This window comes from Callospermophilus lateralis, unplaced genomic scaffold, assembly GCF_048772815.1.
Source record: "Callospermophilus lateralis isolate mCalLat2 unplaced genomic scaffold, mCalLat2.hap1 Scaffold_112, whole genome shotgun sequence".
NCBI lineage: Eukaryota > Metazoa > Chordata > Mammalia > Rodentia > Sciuridae > Callospermophilus > Callospermophilus lateralis.
In genome coordinates this window covers 3,092,833-3,120,400 of record NW_027511460.1, presented here as the reverse complement: position 1 = coordinate 3,120,400, position 27,568 = coordinate 3,092,833, and the positions used below count along the sequence as shown (strand labels likewise).

The 27,568-nt window shown below is 35.2% G+C and overlaps 1 protein-coding gene across 1 annotated transcript in view; it reads left to right on the top strand.

The window, feature by feature from the left end:
• LOC143640077 (neuron navigator 3-like) overlaps window positions 1-14,027 on the top strand; it is a 148,892-nt gene extending 134,865 nt beyond the window's left edge. The window contains 7 exon segments of the mRNA XM_077108020.1: window positions 1,880-2,038; window positions 3,051-3,115; window positions 3,740-3,936; window positions 4,859-4,977; window positions 9,216-9,419; window positions 13,906-13,962; window positions 13,965-14,027. Coding sequence (XP_076964135.1) covers window positions 1,880-2,038; window positions 3,051-3,115; window positions 3,740-3,936; window positions 4,859-4,977; window positions 9,216-9,419; window positions 13,906-13,962; window positions 13,965-14,027 — 864 coding nt within the window.
• The last annotated feature ends 13,541 nt before the right edge of the window (window positions 14,028-27,568 follow it).

Sequence of the window (27,568 nt, the reverse complement as noted above, 5' to 3'; positions counted from 1 at the left end):
CACAGAATGTTAGGCATGATATTTTTGTAAGTTCATTGTTCATATGTGTGCCTACCTTCTCCCCAAGCTCTACCACTATGTGCTTCAGAAAACTGTCCTTGAAGCTCCAAGCTAGGTGAAATCTCTTCCCTTGACTTCTCAAGTTTCATAAGACACTCTTGATATTATAAGAAGTACTTTCTTATATTTAAATTTCAGTGCCTAATATGATACCTTTTAGAGCTCATAGAGGAAGGCAGTAGGATCTAAAATTATAAACATAGTAGAAAGAGAACATTTTATAAATGAACTAATTAATGACTTAAGATAACTAGATGAGTGATAGAAATTTCATTTTCTTTTTTAAGGTAAATGAAATCCTCCAGATTTTTTACTAGTTTTAAACAAATTTTATCTTTATTTCTGATTTTTGGCAACATTTATTTTATGTGACTGGTTGTATTCTATTTTATGGTATCTTTGTTCTGTGACACAACAAAACAGTATCTTAGATATTTAATAAATTAAATATAAAAGTCTTTAATATTTTATATTTAAATTTTATATTTGAACTCAATATTTTATTAACAAATTAATATTACCAAATGCCTCAAATCCCTTTCACATCTAGTTCTTAAAGTTGTCTACAGACAGAACAAAGTAGCATTTAGAGTAAGTAGTTCTTATATTTATCTGGCTGCCAGAAATTGGGATTCTGGAACTGTTTTTTTAACCCTGAGCAAGTTATTCAAATTGAAAATGTCATTGTAAATATGCAAATATTATGGAAATGCTCTTACTGATTAGGATAATTCTAAGAAAACTAAATATGTTTCTGGCCTACCCATCTGTGAGAACGGTCAATCACAGAACTGGTTATCATATTTAGATTAAAAGCTATTAGGAGTAGTACCTGTAAAAGAATCAGGAAGCTCAAGAAATTCTAAGTGCTAATATTAAACAATCCTATGAAATACAACGAGTGTTGTCTTTGTTTTAAAATTGCAGCGGTTTCCTAAAAGAGTCTACACAAATAATCTATTATCCACGCTTTAATCAGAGTCCTATGGCTGTGCTTTTAGATGCATGCCCATCTAAATTAATCAAAATTGAAATGTTAAAAATGCTGGTAGAGGGGCTGGGGATGTGGCTCAAGCGTGCTCGCCTGGCATGCGTGCGGGCTGGGTTTGATCCTCAGCACCACATACAAACAAAGGTGTTGTGTCCACTGAAAAACTAAATAAATAAATAAATAAATGTTTTTTTAAAAATTCTCTCTCTCTCTCTCTCTCTCTCTCTCTCTCTCTCTCTTTTAAAAAAAAATGCTGGTAGAAGCTTGGAGGTTCCACTTTGGATTTTGTGTATCCATGAAGTTATAACTATGTTTAAATCCACTTTAGTCATTGAAACATCAAAAGCAAGAATGAAGTCTTTATATTTATGGTTTACCATAAGAGTTCATATCTAGGAGGCTGGGGATATAGCTCAGTTGGTTGAGTGCTTACCTAGCATGCATAAGGTCCTAGGCTCAATCCCTAGCACCAAGGAAAGAAAGAAGGAAGGAAGAAAGGAGAGTTCATATCTAGAACTTTCTTTGACTTTTCTTTTGGAACGCAAATCACTGAGAAATATGCCTTCATTTAGAGTTTTGTATTTGCTACAGATACTCTTTTTGCTTATCCTCTTCTGTCTTTCCTTTAAAAATCTTATCTTCTCATTGTTAAATGCTTGTTTTGTTTTTGCTTTATAGAATGTTTTTATAGCCATAGACTGCTCTATGACTTTTAATGAAAAAAAATATATATGGATGGAAGATAGATTGTGTTATTCCTAGAATATGAATTGCTTGTCCTTGGTATAAATTTATCATGCATGTATTTGCCTTATTTGTGTTTTAAAGGAATTGCAACAATATCTAGCTAACCTGGCTGAACAGTGCAGTGCTGATAATAATGGTGTAGAGCTCCCAGTTGTAATAATTCTTGATAATCTTCATCATGTGGGCTCTTTGAGTGATATCTTCAATGGTTTCCTCAACTGTAAATATAGCAAATGGTATGTTTATAAAATATCTTGAATTATCAAATATAAAAAATGGTCATGTTATTTGCTTTCTTGTGCCTTTTTTAAAATTTTAAAACCTACAATGGATGCCATTAATTTGAGAACCCCTATTTAATATATTTTTACTGTATACCAAAGAATTCATGTATTCCTTAGAAGATCAATTCATTCAAAAACTGTGTCCTAGCATTTTTATTACTTCCTTAATGATGTTATGTTCTACAGACATGCTGAAAGTGTGAGAGACCAATGTCAATGATGGAATAGTTCAAATCAGGGAAATTCATAACTAGAAGGAGATTTTAAAGCTCCAGTTTCCTTTTCAGTTTGTATCAAAGTTTAAATTCAACTCCTGAAGTAAATTTAATTCATTCATATGTGACCCCTCCTGTATTATGTTTTTACTATTTAAAACAAAAGGAAAGGTTAGAGTAGGGAATAAAAAGATCTGAAAACCCACTAAGATTTATTATAGCCTTATCTCTAAGAAAGGACACTTAATTACACAATCAGCATACGTGACATCTATTTTAATGGTACCAAATGTTCTAATTAATTAATCTCTGATAGTGATAAAATGTTAGAATTATATCAGCATAAAGAAGGGTTGAGGGAAGAATACAAACCCTCTTATATTATGTAGAACCTTTAAATAACTATAAAACACTAAAATAGGCATAAGTATTAAATTTGAATACAAGCATAAGAGTTATAAGATGTTAGAGTGGGACAAGACTATAGCCTCTTTACTTTGTAGATGGGTAAACTCAGACTCAAAGAAGGTCTTTCTCCTGCATCCTAATGCCATACTTAGAACCCCCATGGTGACTTCTATTCCAATAATCTTTGTCATTTTCCAATCTAACATTACAAAATGACCCTTTTAAAGCCTACTGTTAAAATGGAATAATCCATATTTATCTTAATAGCTTTCACAGGCCATGTTAATGTATTAGTCATTTTTACCTCTAACACATCTGAATTTCCTATTCTTTATTTTTACCTAGTCCATATATACAATGAATCAGGGAGTTTCTTCATCACCCAATCTAGAGCTGCACCACAATTTCAGGTAAAGATTAGTCAAAGGATGTTTTTGTTTCTTGGTTTCTGGGTGTTTTTTTTTGGGTTGTTGTTGCTGTTGTTGTCCCCACCACCCCCCCACTCCTGCCCCATGGTGTTTCTTTTTGTTCGTTTCTGGTGGTTTGTTTGTTTGTTTCTTCCATTTGTTCTTTTTCATATCCTGCCAGTGGTGACCTGTGATGTGAAAATAATTCTCACTTCTTCTGACACTTTTTCAAAAAGACATTTCGTGATCCTCATTCTATAATCAGAAGTGTTTCTTTAAAAAGAGAGAAGAATAGAAATGTTTTTCCTGCTCACTGTGTTCCCCTGCCTGAGCAGAGCACTTTTCCTCTAAGTGTGAGGAATGTGAAGAGAGTTCCTATTTCAGGATTCGTGATTCTCCTGCAAAAGAGGGCTCAGCATGTAGACGCCCACTCACTTCTGATGCACACAAGCTTCTCTTTAGCTGGTGGCATTTGCAGCATTAAACCTCTAATGCCAATAGGCTTTCTAACCCCTTGGATCATTAAAATGTGGCCCTCAGTTGATATAGGAATATTATTACTAAAGTTACTGTGGGATTAAAATTTAATTTATATAAAAATTTCTCACTTTATTTTTCTTTTCACAGATGGGTATTGTGTGCAAACCACACAGAACCAGTGAAAGGCTTTTTAGGCAGATATCTTCGAAGGAAACTGATAGAGATGGAAATTGAAAGGAACATACGCAATAATGACTTAGTCAAAATTATAGATTGGATTCCTAAGATGTGGCATCATCTGAACAGTTTTTTGGAAACACACAGTTCTTCTGATGTTACCATTGGTGAGTTCCAAAATTATAATATGCCATTTTCCAGGAACCAGGAGTACTTGGTAAAGATGGCCAGATTGGATGGTAGAAAATAACAAGCAAAGCCAATGTTTTTCAAGCTTACAAAGATTTAACTTCTTATTTTGCTTTCTAAAAGTTTGCTTTCTTCCAAGTTTTGTATCACTAATTAGATTCGTTTTGTCTGACAATTATGGCTTACTAAAATATTATTGAAATCAAAGAAGTTTGATACAGACTAATATGTAAATATCAGAGAACTTTTAAAAATAAATAGTATCTGTTTAGGATACACTATGTAAACACAAATTAACTCATGTCAAATATAGTTGTGAGGGAAGATTTTAGTTGGAAATAATTTAGATGTTCTATAGATACTTCAGGTGTTTATATTTTTCATGAAGAAAAAGCTGAATTATTTCTCTTTCACAGTTATAACTAGTTTATTTTTGTGTTAACTCTTAAGTTGCATGTACATAAATCTCTTTCCCATTATTACAGATCATAAAAACATTCTGACTACAGATACAAGCACAGATTAAGAAGAATTCTGTGCTTGGAGCAGAGTATCTATACTCAGACCAAATTCTACAAGCAGTGACATGTTTTATCTTCAACAATTCATTTCAGCACAGCTGAATTTTACATTGTTTGTAAAATAGGACAGGTTGACTAAATTGTGACCTTTACCCTTTCTCCTCTCTCATATTGTGCTTTAGATTAATATTTTAATATAAAACTTTAAAAGGAATAGCAAGGAGATGGGATCTTCAGTAAACATGTTTCAGTAATGATTAAGCTGGTGAGATTATAATTGTCTAAGAATGTTGAAAGAAATATTAAGTCTCCCAAAATGGTGTCTAAATATGTATTTATAATACTTCTCAAACATATTTTGCTATTTGTGTCTTCTCAGGTCCCCGACTTTTCCTTCCTTGCCCCATGGATGTAGAAGGTTCTAGAGTGTGGTTCATGGATCTTTGGAACTATTCTTTGGTACCTTATATTCTGGAGGCAGTGAGAGAGGGTCTTCAGGTATAGTATTCATTTTTGCATTACTATCTAAAAAGCAAAGCAGAAAAAAGTTATTCTTTTAATAGCAAAAAGTATTAATTTCTGTATTTATGCAGAAAACTAAAAGCATGTAATATAGATAGAGGAGGAAAAGAGCAATGAGCATGCAGTACTTTGTCTGTTATTGAAGCCAGATTTAAAGTTAGGTAGTCAGTGTAGTTAGGTAAATTGGGTCTAATATCGAGTGAAATCTAAAATGGAGGCCATGCTGGGAATGACTCAGGAAAACGCAGGACAACTCATGGAATGTTAATGAAGTCCTGAAAAGGCCCTAGGCCAAAGTCCACCTCAAAGAAATGTTAATGGAGCCCGGGAAAACAGCCCCAACAGACTTGGAGATAGCCCATCCCAAAAGGTGATAATTAAGCCCACCTGTAGGCCTCCAACCTACATTCCATCACTGAAAGAACTATAAAAAGGGGAAAGAACAGCCCTTCCACGGATTCCACCTCTTGGGTCCCCTTCTTCCTCCGGGAGAAGTCTTTTCTGCTGTCCTTTAATAAACTTCTAATTTCTACTCTGACCTTGCCTCGGCGTGTGCTTTCTGGTGTTATTCTTCAACATTGGGGAAGCAAGAACTCGTCACCGGTCAACAGCGGTTTCATTATGACAACAAAGATGTAAGAGAGAGTAAATACATTTCTTTCAGCAACTACATTTTCAAGGCCAAATTAGTTGCAGGGGATATTTAGATTGTTCTTATTAGAAAGCCACGTTATTGTAGTTCTATTTTCTATGACACAGGCATATTTTTTTCACCTGAGCCTTGACCATTTATATGCTTATCACAATTTGCAGCAAGTAGTTTTTGCTTGTGCATTAGGATTCTTCATTAATTGAAGTCCTTCAATATGATTTGTAATAGCCTTTACTATTATTGAGGGAGTGCTATAAATTCCAAGAAAGTTAGTTGGTCTTTTTTCTTTTCTTTTCTTTAATCCACAACAGGTAGCTTTAGCAGCATCTCTGCTGTTCCTCTTACCTGCCCTGTGTCATGAGGCCCTACAGCCTCTCCTTCTGTTTAAGCTTATCTAAAAGGCAAACATAGGTCAATAATAAGAAAATCCTGTTTCCTCAAAACAAAACAAATCAAAAAGTTATCCCTTTTCCATCAGTCTTGCTGTTTCCTTAAAATGGATTTGAAATTTCATGAAATTGGAGAATTAAAAACTCTTTTAAGATCTATATTACATAATCACCCAACTTACTGTGCAGGAATCCAATCTCCTTTTCAATAACTCAGCCAGGATTTAGTCAGTTTTTGCTTGGACATTTTTATTTCTGGTTTTCACAACCAACTGCTACTAGAATTAAGATGTAGTTCATATTTTCAAAAACCTGTCATCTGTAATACTTGTTAAGTCTATACCATCTAAAAAATTGGTCCTGTATTTTTTATTCTTTCATTTCCTGTTACTATGTTTCTCTCTTCTAGTAGATTGATGTAGCAGTACTTAGAACTACCATGTAATTCTGGTGAACATGGTAAACATTATGAAGATGTTCTGAATCCTTAGATGAAGTTAGGATGCTAACAATTCTATTGATTGTTTTTAACTCCAGATTTAAATAATCCAGTTTCTTATTTTGAGGAGTCTGAATGAATCTAGTCCCAGTAAGTAGTTCCAACAAAATAAGAGATGATGCCAATGGTTTTGATTTTTCAAATATAACAGATCATATTTCTCCTAAAACTATTATGCTTTCTAAGATATAATTCAGGTCGCTCAATTTTGATCATTTATGCAAAAATAATTTTATGAGAATCTATTTGCAATATAGAAATCATATTTTTAAATTAATAACCAAATGAATTATTTGTCCTTGAGACTTAGTTTCAATATTAAGATCTCATCTAAATCTTTATATATAAAATTCTATTTTATATTTGCTTGCTAATAGGAAGAAAAGGAATCTTTTCTTAAACTCAGAACAATTATACCTAAAAAATCCTTAGCTTCCTTTTGAAAGCTGCAAAGCTGTTTTGTTTGTTTTTTTTTTTTTTTTTGGTTTGTTTTTTAATCAATATTGTTTGGAAAACTTTATCCTGAGTGTTATATAAAGCTTGTATTTCAGCAAAACTATAATCATTTAAGTAATAGCAATTTTCCAAATTAAATTGAGATAAATATTTGACAGTTATTTTGAGGAGGAATGAATCTGTCTCAAGTCTCTTGCCATGGTTGTAGTATTCAGGAGTAAGTTAGTGTGAAAGCTGAATTAACCATGAGGTGAAGTAAGAATTGGGATAGACTTGAGAACAGGAAGAAAAGAACAATGTGGGATAGGAACAAAAGGAAAGCCTATTAGTGGGTAGGCATTTGTTGCTTTTGAAGGCTAGCTGGCCAGAAAAGTCCCCTGGCAGGAGGCCTCCCTAGGATCCCCATCCATGAACCCCCGTCCCCGGGGGTGGGGGGGTGTGCAGTAAACAAAGAGTCTTACATGCCATGGACAGTTCTCTTGGATCCATGGCAACACAGCACCTTGAACAGGAAGAAGAGGTGAAAAAAAGCAATGAAGCCTGGTAGCCAAGATGACATTCTGAGTTGAGAGAAATCAAACTATCTCTTTTCAGATGAAGGCTAATGCTTTGGTGAGGAACCATCTGGGAAGTGCTCTGTGCCACATGGTCTACTTGGAAAGTATACTAGTGAAGCAATGGATTTGATTTTTATTCTGATGACTCTTTCTTGAAATGTTAGCAGTCAGTTCATCTTATTCTGAATGTTTAGATTTCTTTTCACCCTTTTTCTATAATATTGATCTCACTCCAGAATACAGAGTTGGGCCGGTTTAGCTTTTTATTGTCACCTCCAACTTGGCTATCCTGGATGCTTCCTTAACAGACTGGCATTGGTTGCTTCTAGATTCTCATGTTCTTTTTAAGGTTGATTCTAGACTCAAATTCTTATTTCTTTTAACATAAACTTTCCAAGAACTATATATTTTCCTTCAATTACTTCAACTTGTATAGCAAGCTATATTTTACTTCCTTTATAAAGCAGGTTTTCGGCAGAGAGGAAACCTTCTGTTCTAAAACAAGAGAACTATTTTTAAAAAGATTCAAAATGCTACCTCTGCCATCATCTCCTAAGGAAGTGCACAGATGTCAGGAACTAGACTTCCCTTTCTCTCTCTATTTCTCTCTTTTTTTTCTTTTTTTAGGTTAGACTGAAAATGCTTACATAACTTCTTCAGGAAGTTTCAAAAGCAATGCATAGACTTTTCATTGCCATAGCCACATGTCACTTTTTTTCCTCACTGAACCACGACAAACTATGCAGAGGACCAGTCATCACTATATGTCCTGTGAGACTGGATACATACCTGGTAACCAGGGTCGTCCATAGTGATGTAGGCTAAGAGAGGAACAACATCACCACCTCTTTCTCTCAATTTTAACTGTTCTTTCTGGGTCCCTTATGGCCTTGTGCTTTTTTTTTTTTTCTCATCATCCTCTGTCTTCATAGTGTTTTTTTTTTTCAATTGTTTCCAGATTAAAAATGTTTAATACCTCTTGGATTCATTTTTCTCTCTTTACTCCACAGCCAGTACTTTAGCTATGCTGGGTCATCTTTTTCTTACTGGGCTCATTGCCTCCATATGAATTCTTGAAACTTTAGTTTCCTATTTTTCCTGCTCTTTTCCTAGTCATCTTTTACATAAACATTTAAAAAGAGTTTTTACAGGAAGTCTTGGAACTATTAGAGGAAGGTAATTGGAAGAAGTGGTTATCAGAGAATGGATTTTTGATCTCAAAGTTTGAATGAATCAGAGAAAAAGTCATTTTTTTTCTTTTGATCTGAAGTGTACTTCAGTAGCAAACTCTTTTAATTATAAAAATTCGGTTTTTTAAATCCTCCCAAACTGGACTTTTAGTTATTCTCAATGAGTTTTATCATGGTTTGTAAAACTAATAAAGACAAATGTGGGCAGTAATGTCTACATTTATTAATAAAAAGCCTTCCTCATATTATCCCTCAAATACTGATTATGTGGCCAGATGTTCAGTTTCATTTTGTCCATCCTTCAACTTTTAAGTGAGCTATGTAGAATAATCTAGAAAACTATATACAGATGTCTTCATTCCCTAAGTCCCATAAGAACTCAAAGTGCAAAAGAAACACTTGATAAGGAGTCGGGATTTTTACTTAGTAGAAATTAACTTTATATGCACCAACTCTGTGGTTAACTTTCAGATGTATGGGAAGCGTGCACCCTGGGAAGATCCCTTAAAGTGGGTGCTTGACACATACCCATGGAGCTCAGCCTCTCTGCCTCAGGAAGGACCAGCATTACTTCAGTTGCGACCGGAAGATGTTGGGTATGAGGGCTGCACCTCTGCTAAGGAAGCCACAACCTCAAAGCACATTCCACAGACAGACACTGAGGGGGACCCCCTGGTGAGAAACTGATGGTTGATTCTTGCTATATAATCCTGACATTGTTGTGTGCTTATTAGCATTTAGTCATCTGCATCACAGATGTGGGTTATCTTCAGTAATATTGGGGACTGCCTTGATATTGGTACTCAGTTTTAGTTGTTACCTTTAGCCTGCTTTAGTTGGATGAAATTCATACAAAGAAATCTAAAACCGTATGCTAAAAACAGTCAAGAAATTCTGAAACCAGTTTGAACTTCATGACGACAATATCTCTCTTATTTTTCATTGTGTTAACAAATAAGTAAATTTTAAGTAACATAACTCAGTTCACTAGGCCTTTAGAAGAAAACTGAATTTTGTACTTAAATGAGAAAACCAAAGATTATGATCTAATGTATACTAAAGTATATTTTACATATATCAACCAGCCTGATTAAATTCAGAATTGGTCTTCTGTGACTATAATAGGGAAGGATAAACTGGCGGGGAAATCAAAGGGAATTTATACTTCTTGCTTTGCTCAATTTGCAATGTATATGGTTTTAGTTTTTAAAATATTAGAATAATTTGAATAAGCCTATAGAACTCCAAAGTATGAATATTCAGAAAATTATTAAATAGACAGTATTTTTAGGAATAGATGCTGATTTTTCTGCATCTATTTTTATTTTTATAAATTACTTTCTGTATGTTAGTATAAATGTAATTAGCTTATCATTCTATGTGTTTATTAGCTTATCATTCTATGATTCAAGGGATCATTGGATTTGTACAACCAATACAGAAAGAAAAGATATTGAAATAAGGCTAATATTTTACTTAAAAGAAAATAATTGAAAATCAGAATTTATGACTCTACCCAAGGACAAAAAATGACTTAAAATTTTGAGGAATAATCTTATACCAGTAACCCAATATGTGAACATCATCATAATCTCAGCTGATCCTTCTTAACATTTTGGGAGTTACATGTAGAACATCCAATAAACTTTCAAGATATACCCACACAGAAAATTTTGCAAACTATTTCAAGAGTTCTATAAAATCTCTGAAATATGCACAAAGACATGTTTAGAACCCAGAGTTCCTATGTATAAGATAAATGATCTAGCCTAATTCATGAAGGCCAAGACTCACATTTTTATAACATGGTACCTAGAATCAACAGTGGTAGTGGAATTGGTTTAAATCCAGCATAATGATTATCATATACTAAATAATTGCTGATAGAATGGATAAAATTCAGTAAAGTGTAAATTTTAACATACAAGTATGGATTATTTAATCTGAATATTTAGTAATTCCTATCTAATCTGTGTAATTTTGTTATAGTATGTCTGTTTTAGATAAGGAGCAATATTTATATATAAGCTTTGTTTTCACTGTTAGTCTGTAGATTGTGGAATGCTCTGGAAATGACCTCAGCTTCCCAATCCCCTAGTCCTAGGGCTAACCTTATTAAGCATTCTTTTTCCTTGTCTTCTAATGCAGGAAAGAGAGCCAGGGTCTCCTATCCTGACAGGATAATTGGAGAAAAAAAAAATTCAGGTTTCTTATCTGCTACTTTAACAAAAATCTAAAGAAAGAAGAGATTATGATATCTTGCATGCTAAATGGCCAAAGATATCATCTAAAAATAAATCTTAAGGTCAGACATCCTGATAGGAAAATAAATATTCTCTACCTGCCTTCATTTTTGTATATTTCTATAATTACTGACATAAGGAAAACTATATTTGCAAATGAGTCTATATCAGAAATCCTAGGAAGGGTAGAGATTTAGCTCAGTGCCTAGCACTACTCCCATCACTGCCAAAAATAAATAAACAAACACCTTAGGGAAAATTTACTATTTAATATCAGAAGTCTGGCTTTAAATCTGAACAAGAATATAAGTTTTGGGACACATTTCACCTTATTTTAAAAATATGGTGGGAATTCATCATCAACAAGCTGAAATTTAATAAACATGTACCTAGTGCCAACATTTAGTGATCATGAGGTAAGTTATCATTTCTGATTTTACGAGGTTTACAATATAATAGTGGAGCAAGATGTTTGCCTACATAAATTACAGTAAAATAATGATGGACTTTGTAGGAAAAGTTATGAGTCTATCGAAGAAATAATTAGGAGAAAGTTTCATGGAAGAAATGCTTTATCTGGTCCTTGAGGGATGAATAGGAGTTTATCATATGGTTGGATGAAGAACATCCAAAATTGAAGAAACAGCACATGAAAAATTATAGTATAATAAAAATTATGAATTTGGGGAGTTATGTTGGAGTTGGTCAGAGGAATTAAAACTACAGAAGTAAATAATTGCTAGATCATGTTAAGCCTGTTCATCTTTGCATGGAGTCAAACTTTATCACACAGTCAACGGAGAGCCTCTAAAGGTTTTTGAATAGTGACTTATCTAGTTAGATGTGCAGTTTCTAAAAATCACTTTGCTAACAAAGCAGAGAATGGATTGAAGGAGAGGGACAAAGGCTGGGAGACTAATAGTTCTGCTAGGAACACCTAGGAACTGACCAAGGTGTTAGAAATGATGGACATTATATTATGACTGTGGACACAGGGGAGCAGCAGAAGAAAACCAAAGGAGACCACTTTCACAGAGGATTATGACCTGTCATAATTGAATCACCCATAAGTTTATCTTCCTTTTGTAATCTCCTTGGATATCAGTGAACAAAGCAATACTACTGAGGAGGCAAAGCAAATCTCATTGTATATAGTTATTGGGAATCTGAGCTTGGATCTTACGCTAATGGAACATATTTACTGCATGGCAACATTTTCAAAACTTAAGATGTTAATTACACTATTATTCACCGCAAAACCTTAACAACATTTAGAATTTAAATAGTTCCAAACATTTTTGGCTGCAATAGAATCCTATCCCTTTTAACAGATTCCTTTACCATTTCTACTCCTAGTAAATCAGGAGGGTGCTCCAAACACATTTCTGTTATACACATCAGTTTCCCAAATGCTTGAACATACAGCCAGCTGCTAAGGAGGCAGACGAAAGACCAGGGGGAGGGCATATGAATGTGCATGAATGTAGGGGGGTGGGGAGAATGAGAGGAAGAGAGAGACAGAGAGATTGATTTGACTTTTTGGCTTGCCAGATTTAAAAGGTTATCACATCTACCTTTATTTTTAATCCTTATGTAGGTGACTTAGTGCATTCAGAGTCAGACCAAAAGACTGAATTGAGGTCAAAAAGTATTGTCCTGAGATTATTAAGAATGACTTTAAAATATTCAGATTATTAAGAATGACTTTAAAAATGTCAGAAGGACATTCTTGCAGAAATTGGTGATTATACCCAGTTTATCATTCATTTCACAAGTATTTATTGAACACACAGTTTATGCTGAACATACAAATATGCATAGCCCATCTTATGACCAAGGATCCTGTTTGAGATTTTTCCTTTCTATTCTTTTCAGTTAGAAGAAAAAGAACACGTACAATTACTATATAAAAGAAGACAACTAGTGTGCATTAAGCAATATAAAGTTGATGTATAAAAAAACATGATAAGAATCATGTCCATTATCCTCATTAAGATACGTGTTGATTTTTCTGTGCTTTCTAAAATCATCATACCATCTATTTATCCAAAATTTGCTTTTGAACAAAAAAATTTTTTTTCCACTTCTATCTCTAATAGTAGAGCAGCAGATCTATCAAAAGGCAAGCAATGTGACTGTCTTTTATTTTGTAATACACGGAATAGCTGCCATTCCCCCCAGGTGCTTTCAGGCATATGTCCTTTTGCTAGAACAAACATTACCATTCTCCTATAAGGCTGGGAAACTTGAGACAGCTGCTATTGTTCCAGAAGGTGGTTTTTGTTTTCAGTGATATATCAATCATATTTCAGCCAGAAATTCAATGACAACAAAAACTTGACAATGATTTTTTTCCTTCTCCGTCTTCAAATGCTCATGGTCCGCTTCATTCCGTCACCTCCTCTCGAGGTCAGCTCCTAAACAGCAGATGGTGTGCTTGAGCACAGCAGCTGGCTTGATTCCACTCCATCCCCTCCTTTCCTCCAGGGACCCAGTGCACGGCTGGGCGTGCGTCTGTGTGTATGAACATTCACGACTCTCTGTTGCCATTCAGTGCTTTCTGCTTGTCCCAGCCAAAAAGCTGGGAAGCTTGGCGGAGTCTCCAGCAACCAACCCAGATGTCCAGCTGTGATATAGCTTCCTCTCCAGTCTCCCCGCTGGAGCAGTATTCATTCACAGTCCCAAATAAAAGTGTTATCTCCCAGCCATGTTTTGTCCTTATGGTTTGGTGTTGTAGTCACATGTTTGGGGGAAACAGCATAGGAGCCGGGGCAAGGAGTGACAATGTGGAACTATTTTCCCATTTGGCTTGGTTGGGATACTGGGGACCTTTGGGGTGGCTTGGGGCCTCCTTTGTTCTGGGGCCAGCTGATTCAATATATCATTGCCTCCATCTATGTCTCTTTTTCTTTCTTCAGATGAATATGCTAATGAAACTCCAAGAAGCAGCCAATTACTCGGGCACACAAAGCTGCGCGACAGCGGTAGCACCAGCAACCATGAAGACATTTTGGATTCGTCTCTTGAATCCACCCTTTAGAGGGTGGACAGAGTTAGGGGAAAAGATGATGCTTTTAAAAAAAAGTGTTTTAAAAGAAAGGTATTTTCACTAAACCACTGCCAGTATAAAAGCACCCTGTCAGGGGCCCTGACCCAGAGTCGTGGTCTTCAAGGAGGCAGCAGAACTAAGTCGGAACCGCCAAGATGCTAAATTGAAATGGGAGCTTAACTTTATTTTATTTCTAGGCATTTTTTATATCCATGGAGTAAGAGAAGGCTCCATTACTCAACTGGAAAGGACCCTAATGACAGGGCAACTGAAGAGATTGCACATGGGATAGCCAAACTGGACTTTAGTTTCTTCCTCTTTAAAAGTTTACAATGCAGACCTTTTTTTGTCCCTTCTTTCTGTTTCCTCTGAGGGGCTGTTCTCCCCAGGCAGGGTCCAACCTCTTCTGTGCCACATGGTGCTGGTCACAGGGCTCCAGTAGTATTTGTGTTGTGCGCTTACCCCATTCCAGAATGAATCCAAGAGGCCAGTCCTCCATAAGCACAAGTGGAATTGTGCAACCACCAGAAAAACACTACTGTGGCAAACTGGAGAAGTGCCAACTCAATTCTAACTGCCATGCTCATGACGTGCGCCACCCACTTTTTAGTGTATGAGTCCCAGGTTTTATAAGGTTGTTTTTACCACCGTGGTCTTTTTAAACCACCTGCCCACTCCCTTAACAAGAGTTTTATACCAATTATTAGTCAACACTGACAAAAGGCTTTCTTAGGGCTTTATTTGTTTGAGCCTTTTCAGTGAAAGAAGGAACATTTCCTATGGTGCTGTCTCACTGCCTTAAAACAGATTTCTACAACAGGTTAGTTAACAGTTGGTTTAAATCCTAAACCATTGGTGATTTCCACTGTCTTTTCATTTACAACCAAGAACACCAGTTACCACAGTAGCTTCATCTCTATATATCATTTTTTTGTTTTGTTTTGTTTTGAAGAAATGGATAGGAGAAAGATCAGTATTTTTATCTCATGAATAGATTGCTTTGCCTATCCTCAAAGTATTCAAATAACCCAGAAACCCTCTTTGACCGTCACAGAAAAGCAGAGACGTGGCTAAATTCCATCCAGTTCTAAGTGAAAGAGTTTCAGAAGGTGGGAGATTTTGAATTCGTATCCAGCAGAGCTGGAAGCACTAGATGCAGCATGAGCACAATTATTTGGCTTTCCTTCCCTATTCTTTCTTATATATATTTTTTTAAAAAATTAGTTTTGACGCATGTTGTTTTGATTGCTATTGTTGTACATGAGAAATTCAGCATTAAAGAACACTGAAGCAGTAAAGTCACTGTGGAAGAGGAAGCGTTGATACTGTAAAAGAAGGTTAGATTTGCACAGTCTACTGGGTAGGTATTGTAAATAATAATTTTTCAAACTTGCACAAATCAAATCAAACAAACAAAATTGTATTTTATCCCGTTGGTGTTAAGAGGTGTTTCACTTGCTGAGATTTCCTGTACGTTGCAAACAAATACAGAATGCAAACCCTCAAAGCTGTTATTATCTGGTGTGTTTGTCCTGTGTTTACAGTTGGTATGACTATGCAGGAGCTATCAGTGCTAGAGTGAGCATGCTTCAAAACTGTACATGAAGCCAATACATTTTTGGATAAATAAAACTGTCTGAGAGTACATCTGTTGTGGCAGGCTTTAAAGAGAGTGCATGAAAACTGATCAGTCATTGGAGAAGTTACCATCACACACAGAGGACAGGTGTTAGGTTTATGAAACCCAAGGGCTAGGCCATGGCATAGACTAGTTCTGTGAGTGTGAAAAAGTGTGACCTTTAGGACGTGTAATTGGTGCTATCCTCTGTGACCACCCATGGGTCAGTTGCTACAGAACAATAACATCAACCCAAGACATCAGTGCCGCTTTCAGAGTGTTTCTAAGTGCATAGGTCCTTACATGGTGCTATTGCCCTGAGGGAATTGGAGCTGAATTTATGCACATAGAATTGTCACCCTGACTTTGAAGCCTCAAACATGGATCAAATCTGTTGTGCACCATCAATTTATGTAGCTGGATGAGTGACTAGTTGCCCTTGTATAATATGTGATCTAAGAAAATTGCTAATCTTTCCCTGCCATTTTGAGAAACACAGTCCAAACATGAGCATAAACAGAAATTCCTGCAATACATGCCAGTAGGTCCACCTAGTTTACAACTTAAACTAGTTTGTGAAACATTTGTCTGTATACATTTTATATTTTGTACATTTTGATGTAACATATCATGTAAATAGGCAGAAACAGTGAAATAAATCATCTGAAAAGTTTTGTAGTCTTTGTAAAGCCCCAACAATAAGTACTTGGTGTCAATGGACTTAACTGGATGACGTATTTTCTATTGGTTTATTGTTCCTCTAGCTTGTAAACCAGCTTGCATATATTTTTTTGCAAATGTGCACCCTGTATCTGTCTAAATTATTACTTTGCCATTAAAGTGGAATTATTTATTGACAACAAGGTGTGGTGTCTATGTATGCAGAAAAATTGGGTAATTATGCACAAGGAAGCTTTAAAATGTTGCTTGAACAATTAACGTTCACTGTTAACATAAGGGATGCGTGTGAATTTATATTCTACATACATCATAGGTAAAGCCCAAAACTTTTAAGTAAAGAAATAAACACAATAGGTATATCTGTTAAAATGAAAGTTATTTATTCAGTGAGTATTTTTAGAACGTTCTTAATAGACTTCCTATATGCCTGATGATAAAATAAGAATTAATATAAAATGTTGATATTTGCTAAGTTAAATCAACTTATTAAATGTTTCTTTGTTTTTATTCCATTTTCATCTGATCATTTAGCTTTAAAGATGACTTTAAAGCAAACTAATTCTTTGCATTTTTGCTTATTTTTAAGAGTATATTTCAAAATGAAAAAGAATTTAAAAAAACACTATAATATCTTTCAAAGTAATTTCCTTTAACCCCAGCAATTGGAATGTATGTTTGTATGGTACAAGCAAGATAATTTTTGAATTAGAATAGTTTTAGAGCAGAAAAAAGGCATTAGTTAAAATGGATCATTTATCCATAATGATTTATAATCAGTATATTTGTTCCTTCACCCAGTTTGTGAGATACAGAAAGTTTCTTCAATTCATCTCATTCAAATAAACAATCCCAAATTTAGGGCTGGGGATGTAACTCAGTAGTAGAACTTGCCTGGAACAATGCCCTGCATTCATTCTCTAGTACCTGAAAAGAAAATAAACAAATTTAAATTTCATTCTGCTAAATGCAATGTAAGGGCACATAAGTGTGAATCCCAGGACTGTTCTCTCTGTGACCTTGAATAATTTACTCAAACTCAGTGCCTCAGTGTCTTACCTCTGAAAAGATGGTAATAATAGTACCCACCTCTCACAGGTCACAGTGAGGATCAAATGGGTAATTACATGCAAATGTCGAACATTGCCTAGCCTTTCATGATTTGTAGTTGATTTACAACCACATTATGCTGCCTTAAAATGTTTAGTTCTATGTTATTATCAGTGAAGATGTTTAAAAAGAAGCTCCAAATGTATTTTATTTCATTTTGCTTTTGGGGGCAATGATTAATAGGTGAAATATTATATAACTGAACTTAATATTTCTTAATTTAGTGAAAATTATTTGGATCAGTAATCATTAGAAGATCTCTTCACATGGAGTTCACACATTATCAGGGTAAGTATGTCTTATTACCCAGGAAGTCATCCATGTTTATAGAAATTAAGTTAACATTCTAAAGTAGAATCTTAGAGGAAAATGAAAGCTCTCAAGTTGTTTATTTTCCATAAAACTGTAAAATAAAAATAAATAAACCTTTATTTTATTGGAACTTTTTTTAAGATTTTTTTTTAAATGGACACAATATCTTTACTTTTATTTATTTTTATGTGGTGCTGAGGATCAAACCTAGTGCCTCACATATGCGAGGCAAGTCCTCTACCACTGAGCTGTAACCCCAGTCCCCCTCTATTGGAAATTCTAACACTTGACCTCACTGTTCTACTAGAAGAGTTGAAGTTCATCAACTGAGTAACTGATTAGATGTTGAAAATGATAATATTCTCAATAACAGTATTGAGATATATTAACTGTAGTGTTAAAATGAATTTACCTGATTTGTTTCACTGTTTTGATGTGGAACTAGACATTTTGAAATTAAATATGTTGCTTAGGTCTGTCTTCACTTTATATCTCAATTTCTATTGGTAGTACTACTATAAAAAGACCGATCTTTACAAAATGTAAATGTGGTCATCTCCCTCATCTCTCTTGAATTTTGTTTTTAAAAATAAGATTCAGATATCCACCCCTTGCTTAATCTGCATCTCCTATGCCCTGGGTTTCCTCTTGTACCATGTCCACCACCCCGATTTGGTTCTGTTCCCTATAACATTAGCCTTACTGTAGAACCTAGTGGTAATTACTAACTCAAGAACAATGATAACTTTCTAGACATAGATATAAGCGTGGGTCAGAGTTTTCTTTTGATCTCACTGTATTGTAAATCTTCTTGGAGGCCAATTTAAAGGTTTTTTTCTAGCAGAAACATTTATAGAAAATGCAGATTAAATGGAACAGAAAGGACTAATTAAAGATCCTCAGATTCTTGATTCTCATGTAAATATGGGCGTAACTGCTTCCCAGGCAAATATTAGTCTCATAACTAAATCATTATTGAAAATGGCTTAATGTTTTATCAGAAGTCTCATTTTTTCAAAGGTGACCATGAAATACATCAAGCAATAACAATTTGGTCTAGACCAGGTTTGGAACAACACTTTTTCAACAGTAATTTGCTTGCTCAAGACCTTTACACATTCTCAAACACTGTTTCAAACATTTAATGCCTTATACAGACCTTTCTGATCCCTTATACTAGGTCAAGAATCTGAATTATTTTCTTTTCTAGAACAGTCCCACTTTTCATGTTGCACTTTCAGGGCCTACAGTATAATTGATGCTCAATAAATATGTATTGAATAAAACTATCACTATGTGGAGACAGCAAATGAACTTAACCGCATGTTAAACAATTGCACTAAATTTGAGAAGAGCCATTTATAGATGTGGCATTTCCTAGGAAACCAGATTTACTAATTAGAAAGCTGAATGGTGACCAGAGAAGGAAGCAGATCACCCAAGGACATGTGTGTGTCATGTAGTACTGCCTCATGGTTGGGAGTTGTTCTCCCTTTTAGACATAATGTGTTCCATACTTTCGATAGAGTTTTCTATTTCTTCCTTCTTTTAAAGTCTTCTTCAGATCCCTTAGCTATATACAGTGCAATTTAAATGTGTGAGGTTTTCTGGGAACAAAGAAAATACACCAAGCAGTTGAAAATGGAATGCTAGAGCCTAGAAGACAGGTGGCAACTGAAAAGATCAAAATAAGAATCCTTGGCATGGAAATGAGAAGTGAAGATGTGAATTTCACTTTGAGATGATTCCCCACAAGAAATAACTCCAACAAAGAGATAAGACTAGAAATAGAACTTGAGGGTGTTGTCCAGATTTTTATGATTCATTTGGCTTTTACTTTCCAATTTGCCAAATATGTTTATGTACATTTAATGTAAATTTATAAAGGAGTATAAGTGAAAAGCCATTGAATTAAGAATCAGAATACCTGTGACCTTGCCATATTTTGTGATTCTTCTCAGAATAACTGACTGATCCATCATCTATGCTCTTAAAGATTTTGTATCCTGAGATGATGACAGGTATTAATTAAGCCTAAGTAACTGCAGTGGTACTACACATTGCAATACAAATACGCATCTATCAGATATCTCCACTGGCCATAGCCCATCCAAGAAAACTTGAGTGCTTATTTATGTCTACTGTAGTGGTGTTCAGTCTAAGTGCTAACTTGACATGTTGAATAGAGACAATTTTGTATAAGTTTGTTTTACCAAGTTAAGATCAAGATACAGTAGCTGGACCAAACTCCCTATGGAGCTTCTAAGTGAATTGGAGTAGTTATTTGTCAAACATCGACAACTCTTTGAGGGTGGGCTCCCTGGTTCCAGGCCAATGACTTTCCTGATACATTACATATATTCTCTAATTCACTCTCCTGGGTTGCTCCATGATGTAGACTGGGTGTTCTGGTTAGCCCCTTTCCAGTAGAGTTAGAGACTTCTGTTTTGGGTTGAATTTTCTGAGGCTGAAAGCATCAACTCTGAAGGGCCAGATTCAGGCTCATAGTGGTTGGAGACTTATCCTTCAATTCAGCCTCCAGTTCCTAGAAGGTAAAGGAAAGTCTTCCAACATCTGTGGTTTCTCAAGAGAGGTAAATTCACCTGTGCTATGCTCACTTGTGAGACTTTAGGTAATTCAGATTAGAGGTATACTCTCAGAAGAAATACAAAGCAACATATGCAATTTAAAATTTTCTAGGAGTCACATTAATAAAAATAACAGATTAATTTAATTATAATAATGTGTCTTATTCTGAGATATTAATATAAAATATTATTTCAACAAAAGCTATTTTAACAAGTTTTTTAGCATATTTGCATTCTTTATTCTTTCTTTTTGTACAAAATCTTTGAAATTCTTCATGTTACTTATACTTATAGCACATCTCAATTTCAATGTCAAATTTTCATCAGAACAACTTGATCTGTATTTAGAATTCAAAAAAAAATTTACAGCTGAAAAAGAAGATTGAAATAAGTTATTCCAAACATTCTTAAAGTGAGTATCAATTTTAAATTTACATTTTGGTAGTTACCACTAAATAAAGCTAAATATTGAGTTCCTAAATTGTTGTGGCATTAAATGCTAAAAAGCCTATGGAGCCACTATGCCTAGTGGCTGCTATGGAATGAAACAGCATAGTTCTAGCCACATTTGGAACACAATTTTCTTACATCATAATAATGCCTCTTCCCAAGTGCAAATGCCAGGATCTTTGAATTGAATATTTTTCTATTTTTTTATTTTTACTTTTATTTTATTTTTTGGTACCAGGGATTGAACTCAGGGGCACTCAACCACTGAGCCACATTCCCAGTCATTTCTGTATTTTATTTAGAGACAAGGTCTCACTGAGTTGCTTAGGGCCTCACTAAATTGCTAAGGCTGACTTTAAACTCGTGATCCTCCTGAGCCACTGGGATTACAGACTTGTGCTACCATACCCAGCTTCGAATTTTCTTAATTCAGAGGCTCATGCCAGGTTTTCCTTACACCTTGCACTGGTTCATAATAATTCAATATATCTATTTCAAATGACTCAGTTACTCTTTTTCATCTTCAGTCTTCAGTGATGATCACCCTAATTTTTCTTTTCTAACATTTTTCTTTTACTTCAAACATTGGGTGAAAAAGCAAGAACCCCCTAATAAATGTGTCTACCCTTGCTTTAGCTCAAAATTCTGTATCTATCAATCATTTATCTATCTCTTTGTCTGTATCAGCTATATCTTCTTATACTATAACAGGACAAAAGGTTTCTTCCTTTCTTAGTTCATCTGAGCTACTATAACAAATACCATATGCTGGGTACCTGATAAACAACAGAAATGCATTTCTCACACTTTCGGAGCCTGGGAAGTCCAAGGTCAAGGTATTGGCAGATTTAGTGTCTAGAGTTAACACTTTCACATTGCAGCAAGACAAGAATTTGGACATATACATTTTGTGGAGACAAAAAAAAAAAAGCCTTAGCAGCTGTTTATCCTACACTTGGAAAACAAAGGAACCTCAAGTTGTCCTTTTGTGTGACATGGAAGGATCCTTGTCTCTAGGTTAAAATGGGGGAGGGGACAGCATAAAGCATAACCACCCAAAGATTGGGGTGAATCCCAGAGCAAGATCCGAATTTGATTGCAAATATACTAATGATCTTAATATACATAAATACAAAGAAAGAAGTTCTTATGAGATTGGAGAGAGATTAAAAAGAGAAGAACATAAAATGAACAGGTAGACTAAATATGAGAGAGAAGAAATAGACTAAAGAAGTCCTTTTCCTGATCTGGGTAAGATATCCCTCAGGACTAGCAACCTTATTTGCCACATTTTCTGTTCACCAAACAACATTCTCACTGTGAATCTTGCTTCCTACAAATCTTATACCTATGAAGTTACTTCTCCGAAGAATTTTTTCTAGTATATTAAAGAAGTTTTTTTTTTTTTTTTTTTTTTTTTGGTGGGGGGGTGAGAGTAGCTATTTGGGATCAAACTTGGAGGCTTTCGACATTACCAGCCCTATCTTGAGTTTTTTTGTTTTGTTTTGCTTTTAAAGACAGGGTCACACTGAGTTGCTTAGTACCTTGCTTTTGCTGAGGCTGGCTTTGAACTTGTGATCAATCCTCCTTCCTCAGCCTCCTGAGCGTCTGGGATTATAGGTGTGTGCCACTGCACCCAACTAAAGAGATGTTTTTATACTTTAAATTTTATTGGTTATTTCTTCACAAGATCAGAAACATTTCCTAAACTATACAGGCTTTTAAATATCTGCTACTAGAAATTAGCCTGCAGAAGCCACAGGGTGACTATAGAGAACACATTGTAAGTAGTCCCTCCGTGAGTGCAACACAACAATTAGTCTCTTCATTTATTTGAAATGCCCTCTAGTTGTTTTTATCAGCATCAACTGAGAATTTTATTAACTTGAGAAAAAGATGTGTGTCATGCTGGGTGTGCACTCAGAAAATTAAAATTATTAATATCTCCAATACATAATTGTATTAGGAATTAAAATGAATTACTTTTCCTATCAAATAAAAGTATAGCTAATATTAACATTATCTTAACTGTCAGCCTAGAGATAAAATGTCTCCATGCTATTAGCTTGGAACAATAATGGCGGAAAGTTTTTGGGTGACCAGCTGGTGCCTTAACTACATGAGAGCAGACTCCCGCATTACTCATGTAGGACACCACGGATTTTCAGTCTGCTCTGGAAATTTCCTCTTCACTGAATGAATTATAAAGGATATGCAAGACCTCCAGAGAACTAGAAAATAGATCATATGCAAGCATAAGAAAACATTTCTCCAGCCAAGCAAATATTGATACTGCTAGAATCCAACCTGCAGTTACTATGTCACCATTAATTCCAAAGAAAGGTCAAGTTGCAGATCTCACAACATCCATAAAGCAAGAATAAAATAGAAATTTGAAAGTATTTTTATATCATTATCCTCTATTGGGAAATTGACCATATTGTTAATTTGGGGGCGGGGATGGCCAAAAAAATCATAACTAATAACTTCTAAAATGTTATAACATGCTAACGGTATTATAGAGATCTATCTATAAAGTAGATAACAAATGTTTAAAAGGCTTACAAAAATAACTTAATACTGCTTTAGAACACAGGATCTAAACTTAAGAAAACCTTTCTGGAATCTCAGAATAAATATAAATGTGCAATCAAAGTGTAATAAATTAGTTAAATGCATGCTTTATTTAATATGAATGTGACACAAATTGGAAAATTCTAAAGGCAACAACAGTGTTGGTTTTATTTTACCATAAACTTTAGTAATTCCATATTTTCATAATTACCTGTGAGCTCTCAAGAGAAGACATTTAATTTACTGAAAATATATCATCTTATAGTCATTCAATAGTAAACAATTGAATTTAAAGACATAATAAGTCTAATGAAAAAGGAACATGGAAGGATTCTTTGTCCATCTCTACCCTCCAAGCAAAGGGCTTGTACAAAGAATGGCCTAGGAATTGTGGAAAGGAGGGGTAAAGTAGGGGCCCTAGGACCTAAGCATATGGCATTTGTAAAAATCCCATGTAAAGACTATTAGCCAAGTGCTATGTGTTTGAAACTTTATCCCTAAATTCTTATGTTAATGGTTTCTGGTTTTGGATGTGGGACCTTTGGAAGTGATCAATCTCTTCATAGGTGAATGGACCCATGAGTTATTGAGCTTTCTATGCAAGGACTCTCTGGCTGACTTGCTCTGTGTGTCTATGTGATGCCTTCTGCTGTGTTATGATGCAGCGCGAAGGCCTGCACCAGATGCCAGCACCTGCTCTTAAGCTTTCCAGCCTCTAGAACCAAGAGCCAAATAAATTTTTACTAGAAATGACCCAGTCTTCGATATTAGATACTCTGTTGGGTTTCTCCAGGATCCTAGCCTACTCTTGAAAGCCCTGCCCCTTCTTTCAACCTCTTCAAAACAAGAGGATTAATTTGTGTTAACAGGAAGATATGCAGCTGATGGGACACACATTTCTTTCAATGTGCTTGTGTTCAAATCCAGGTTAGCAGCTCTGGATTAGTCTCTGCCAGCTGTGGAAGGAGAAGTCAGTCTGACACTCACCAACTTTTCCACCAGTAACTGAGTGAGTTTGAGAATCTTTTGTCTTCAAATTGGTGTTGTATGTGTGGTGGTGGGAGAGGGTAGCTAGCAGAAAAGAAGGTAAAAAGGTACAGCAAGCTACTAGAAGCTTTCTAGATGTTTCATCATTTTTGGTCATGTTTCTTCTCAGTATTCTGTTTCTAACACAGGGCCTTGAACACAGTACATGTCTGATTAACAATGCTGAATACATAAAGAAAGTCTGTGAGGATTACTAGAGAAAATACTTACTGACTAATCATTTTGATATTTAAATGTCACTTTAACCAGTGTTATTATTAGGGCCAGAAATGACAAGAAATTTATTCCCAATGTTCCTAGAAATTAATTTTCCAAAATGTGTTTAACAAAAGGAGAACAATATTTTAGGGAATTTCTGAATTTGCCCTGCCTTTACTAAAGCCTACTCAAGCTACAGCACCATAAGGAATGTGAATATTTACCTTCTGTTTTAAAGATAAGTCCTCAATCAAGAATAAATGGAGCAGATTTGTGGAGGGCTGCAGTATAGTTTTAAAGAAACAAGTATCCTCGTATAATTTTTAGGGAAAAGAAAGTAATCTGGGAAAATTTCTTTTTTTGCTTGATTAACTCATTTACCTCAGACTACCAAATACAGAAAATATCTGCAAATCCAATAAATTAACCTCTATTAATGCTTTTATACATTCCATCATTTTATCTTTTTACCCATCATTACTTTGTGGGTAATTTCTTTCTTCTTCTTCTTCTTCTTCCTTTTTTTTTTTTTTTTTTTTTTTGTAATGGGTATTGAACATAGGGATGCTTTGCCACTGAGCCACATCCCCAGCCTTTTTTATTTTTATTTTTTATTTTGAGACAGGATCTCAAAGTTGCTTATGGTCCTACTAAGTTTCTGAGGCTGGCCTTAAACTTGTGATCCTCTTCCCTCAGCCTCTTGAGTCACTGGGATAATAGGTGTATGCCATTGCACCTGGCTGTGGGTAATTTTTATTTGCATCTTAAAGTATATTCAGTTGATTAAAGAAGTTCAACTAAAATTTACTTTTTTCAAGCCTGACTTTCAGTGATTACCATTAGAAGCATGTGGTATAAGTGGTTAGATGAGAAGATAGAGAAATGCTCAGGGTCCCTTTCATCTCATTGCACCTTTGTTATACCAAGGATTGCAGATTGCTGTCTCATTGACTGATAAGTACTACATTTCCTACTAAAGATTTTAGAATAAATTTAATTGCTTACTGCATTAGTTTTCTATAACTGAGTAAAAATAACCACACACTTATTGACCTACAACAGCAACTACTTATTGGTTTACAGTTCTGTAAGTCATGATCAGATTAGACTCAGCTGGGTTCATTGCTCAGAGTCTCACAAGATCAAAATAAAAGCATTGGCTGTGATGAGATCTTATTTGAAGGCTTTTGGGAAGAATTCATTTCCAAGCTCATTTAGGTGGTTGGCAGAAATCAGTACCTTGTGGTTGTAAGACTCAAGTCCGCATTTCCTTGCTGCTGTCACCTGGGACTACTCTCAGACCCTGGGTGGAGGCTGATTGGTTCTTTGATATAACCTTCTGCATCTTCAAAGGCAGCAGAGTTCTGTGTTATTTTTCTTGGGCTTTCTTTTTCTGATAAGTGAACTTTTTGCCATATAACATAAAAGTTGTTGAGGTTATTTGTCATCATATTAACAGATTCCACTCACAGCCAGAGGGGAGTGGCCTATAGAAGGAAAAACCTTATTCTTAGAACCCTGCCTACCACACTTACTAACATTTAAACATCAGGGATATAGAAATCCAAAAATCTTTTTCTCTTAAAAACTAGAATATCTGATTTAGGGCTATATTCCACCATCCAACAATTAGTTATACCTGATATGTGACATTCCCTAATCCAGTCCACCATTCCCTAATTTACATAACACCTACTCAGTTTCATTCTACGTATTTTAGTTTTCAACAGCCTCGCACAGTAAACAATACAGCATCACTACATTTCTGATAGAATTCATGATAGAGCACGTATTTACACCTCTTCAAACCTAAATTTATCCAGAAAACTAATCATCTCCATGATATCCACAGTTTGCAGATAATGAGACCAATCTCAATTAAATACTAATACTTCTTTTGCCTCTCAAGACTGATTCTCTTAACAACATTTCAGTAAACTTAGTAATTCTGAGCATGTCTTTTGGTCTGATAAGTGAATAATATTATAGAAATTAAATGCTACCATTGAGTTAGCCCATGCAAGAGACACAATGTACTCTCCGTGAACAAATGTGTTCCCATGTAATCATGTCACCAGCAGAAAATGGAATCTGTCATAAAAAAATAAATTATCCAAGAGTCAGACCATGTTCACGCAGCTTGGTATTAAATTTCATTTTCCTTGTTCTTCAGCTGAGAGCCTAAATACACACGAAAGATATTATTGTTCATCAAAGTTGGATTCTACACCTCAGAATTCAGATGTGTAAAACCATGGCAGTTGGGCACCTGTTGCTTTTTGTGTGCTGTTTTCTCTGGGATCCCACTCGTTGTTAGATTTTTCAGTTCCAAGAGGCATAAAGGGAGAGAGAGAGGCAGAACCAACACTGAGTGCTGTATGTTTGGGGGGACTGTGGGAGAAGAGCTTGAGTAAGAATCATGGAATTAGGTAGACGTTTTTGTGAGCTGAACTGTGGGGTTACATGTCAGGATAAGATGCTAGGAAATTATCCTATGGTGAGCCAGGAACTGTTTCCCTTAGAATAGTAGAATACGGCAGTTAGAAGAGCAGTCTTTGGAACCAGTGTGTATGGGTTCAAATCCTACCTGTTTTGGTTTCAATTTTTATACAGCCTCCAAAATTTATTTGGAAGCTTATTCCCTAATGCAATAGTATTGGGGTATGTCCTTTAGGAGTGACTAAGTCATGAGCCCTCATGAATGAGATTAGCAAATTTATAAAATAGGTTCAATTCCCAGCACTGCAAAAATAAATACCAGTTTATGGTATTTTGTTATAGCAGCAATACCTGACTCAGACATCACCTCTGCACCTATTAATTGTAAATCTTTCCATTTGGGTCATTTTTCTGCCTGGCTAATTGCTTTGATTCCTGTCCAATCTGAGGCTGGCTACCTTTGTGCTAGCCAGCAATTCCTGGCTCAGTTCACTCTGTGTCCTGTGTGGCAGAGAAAA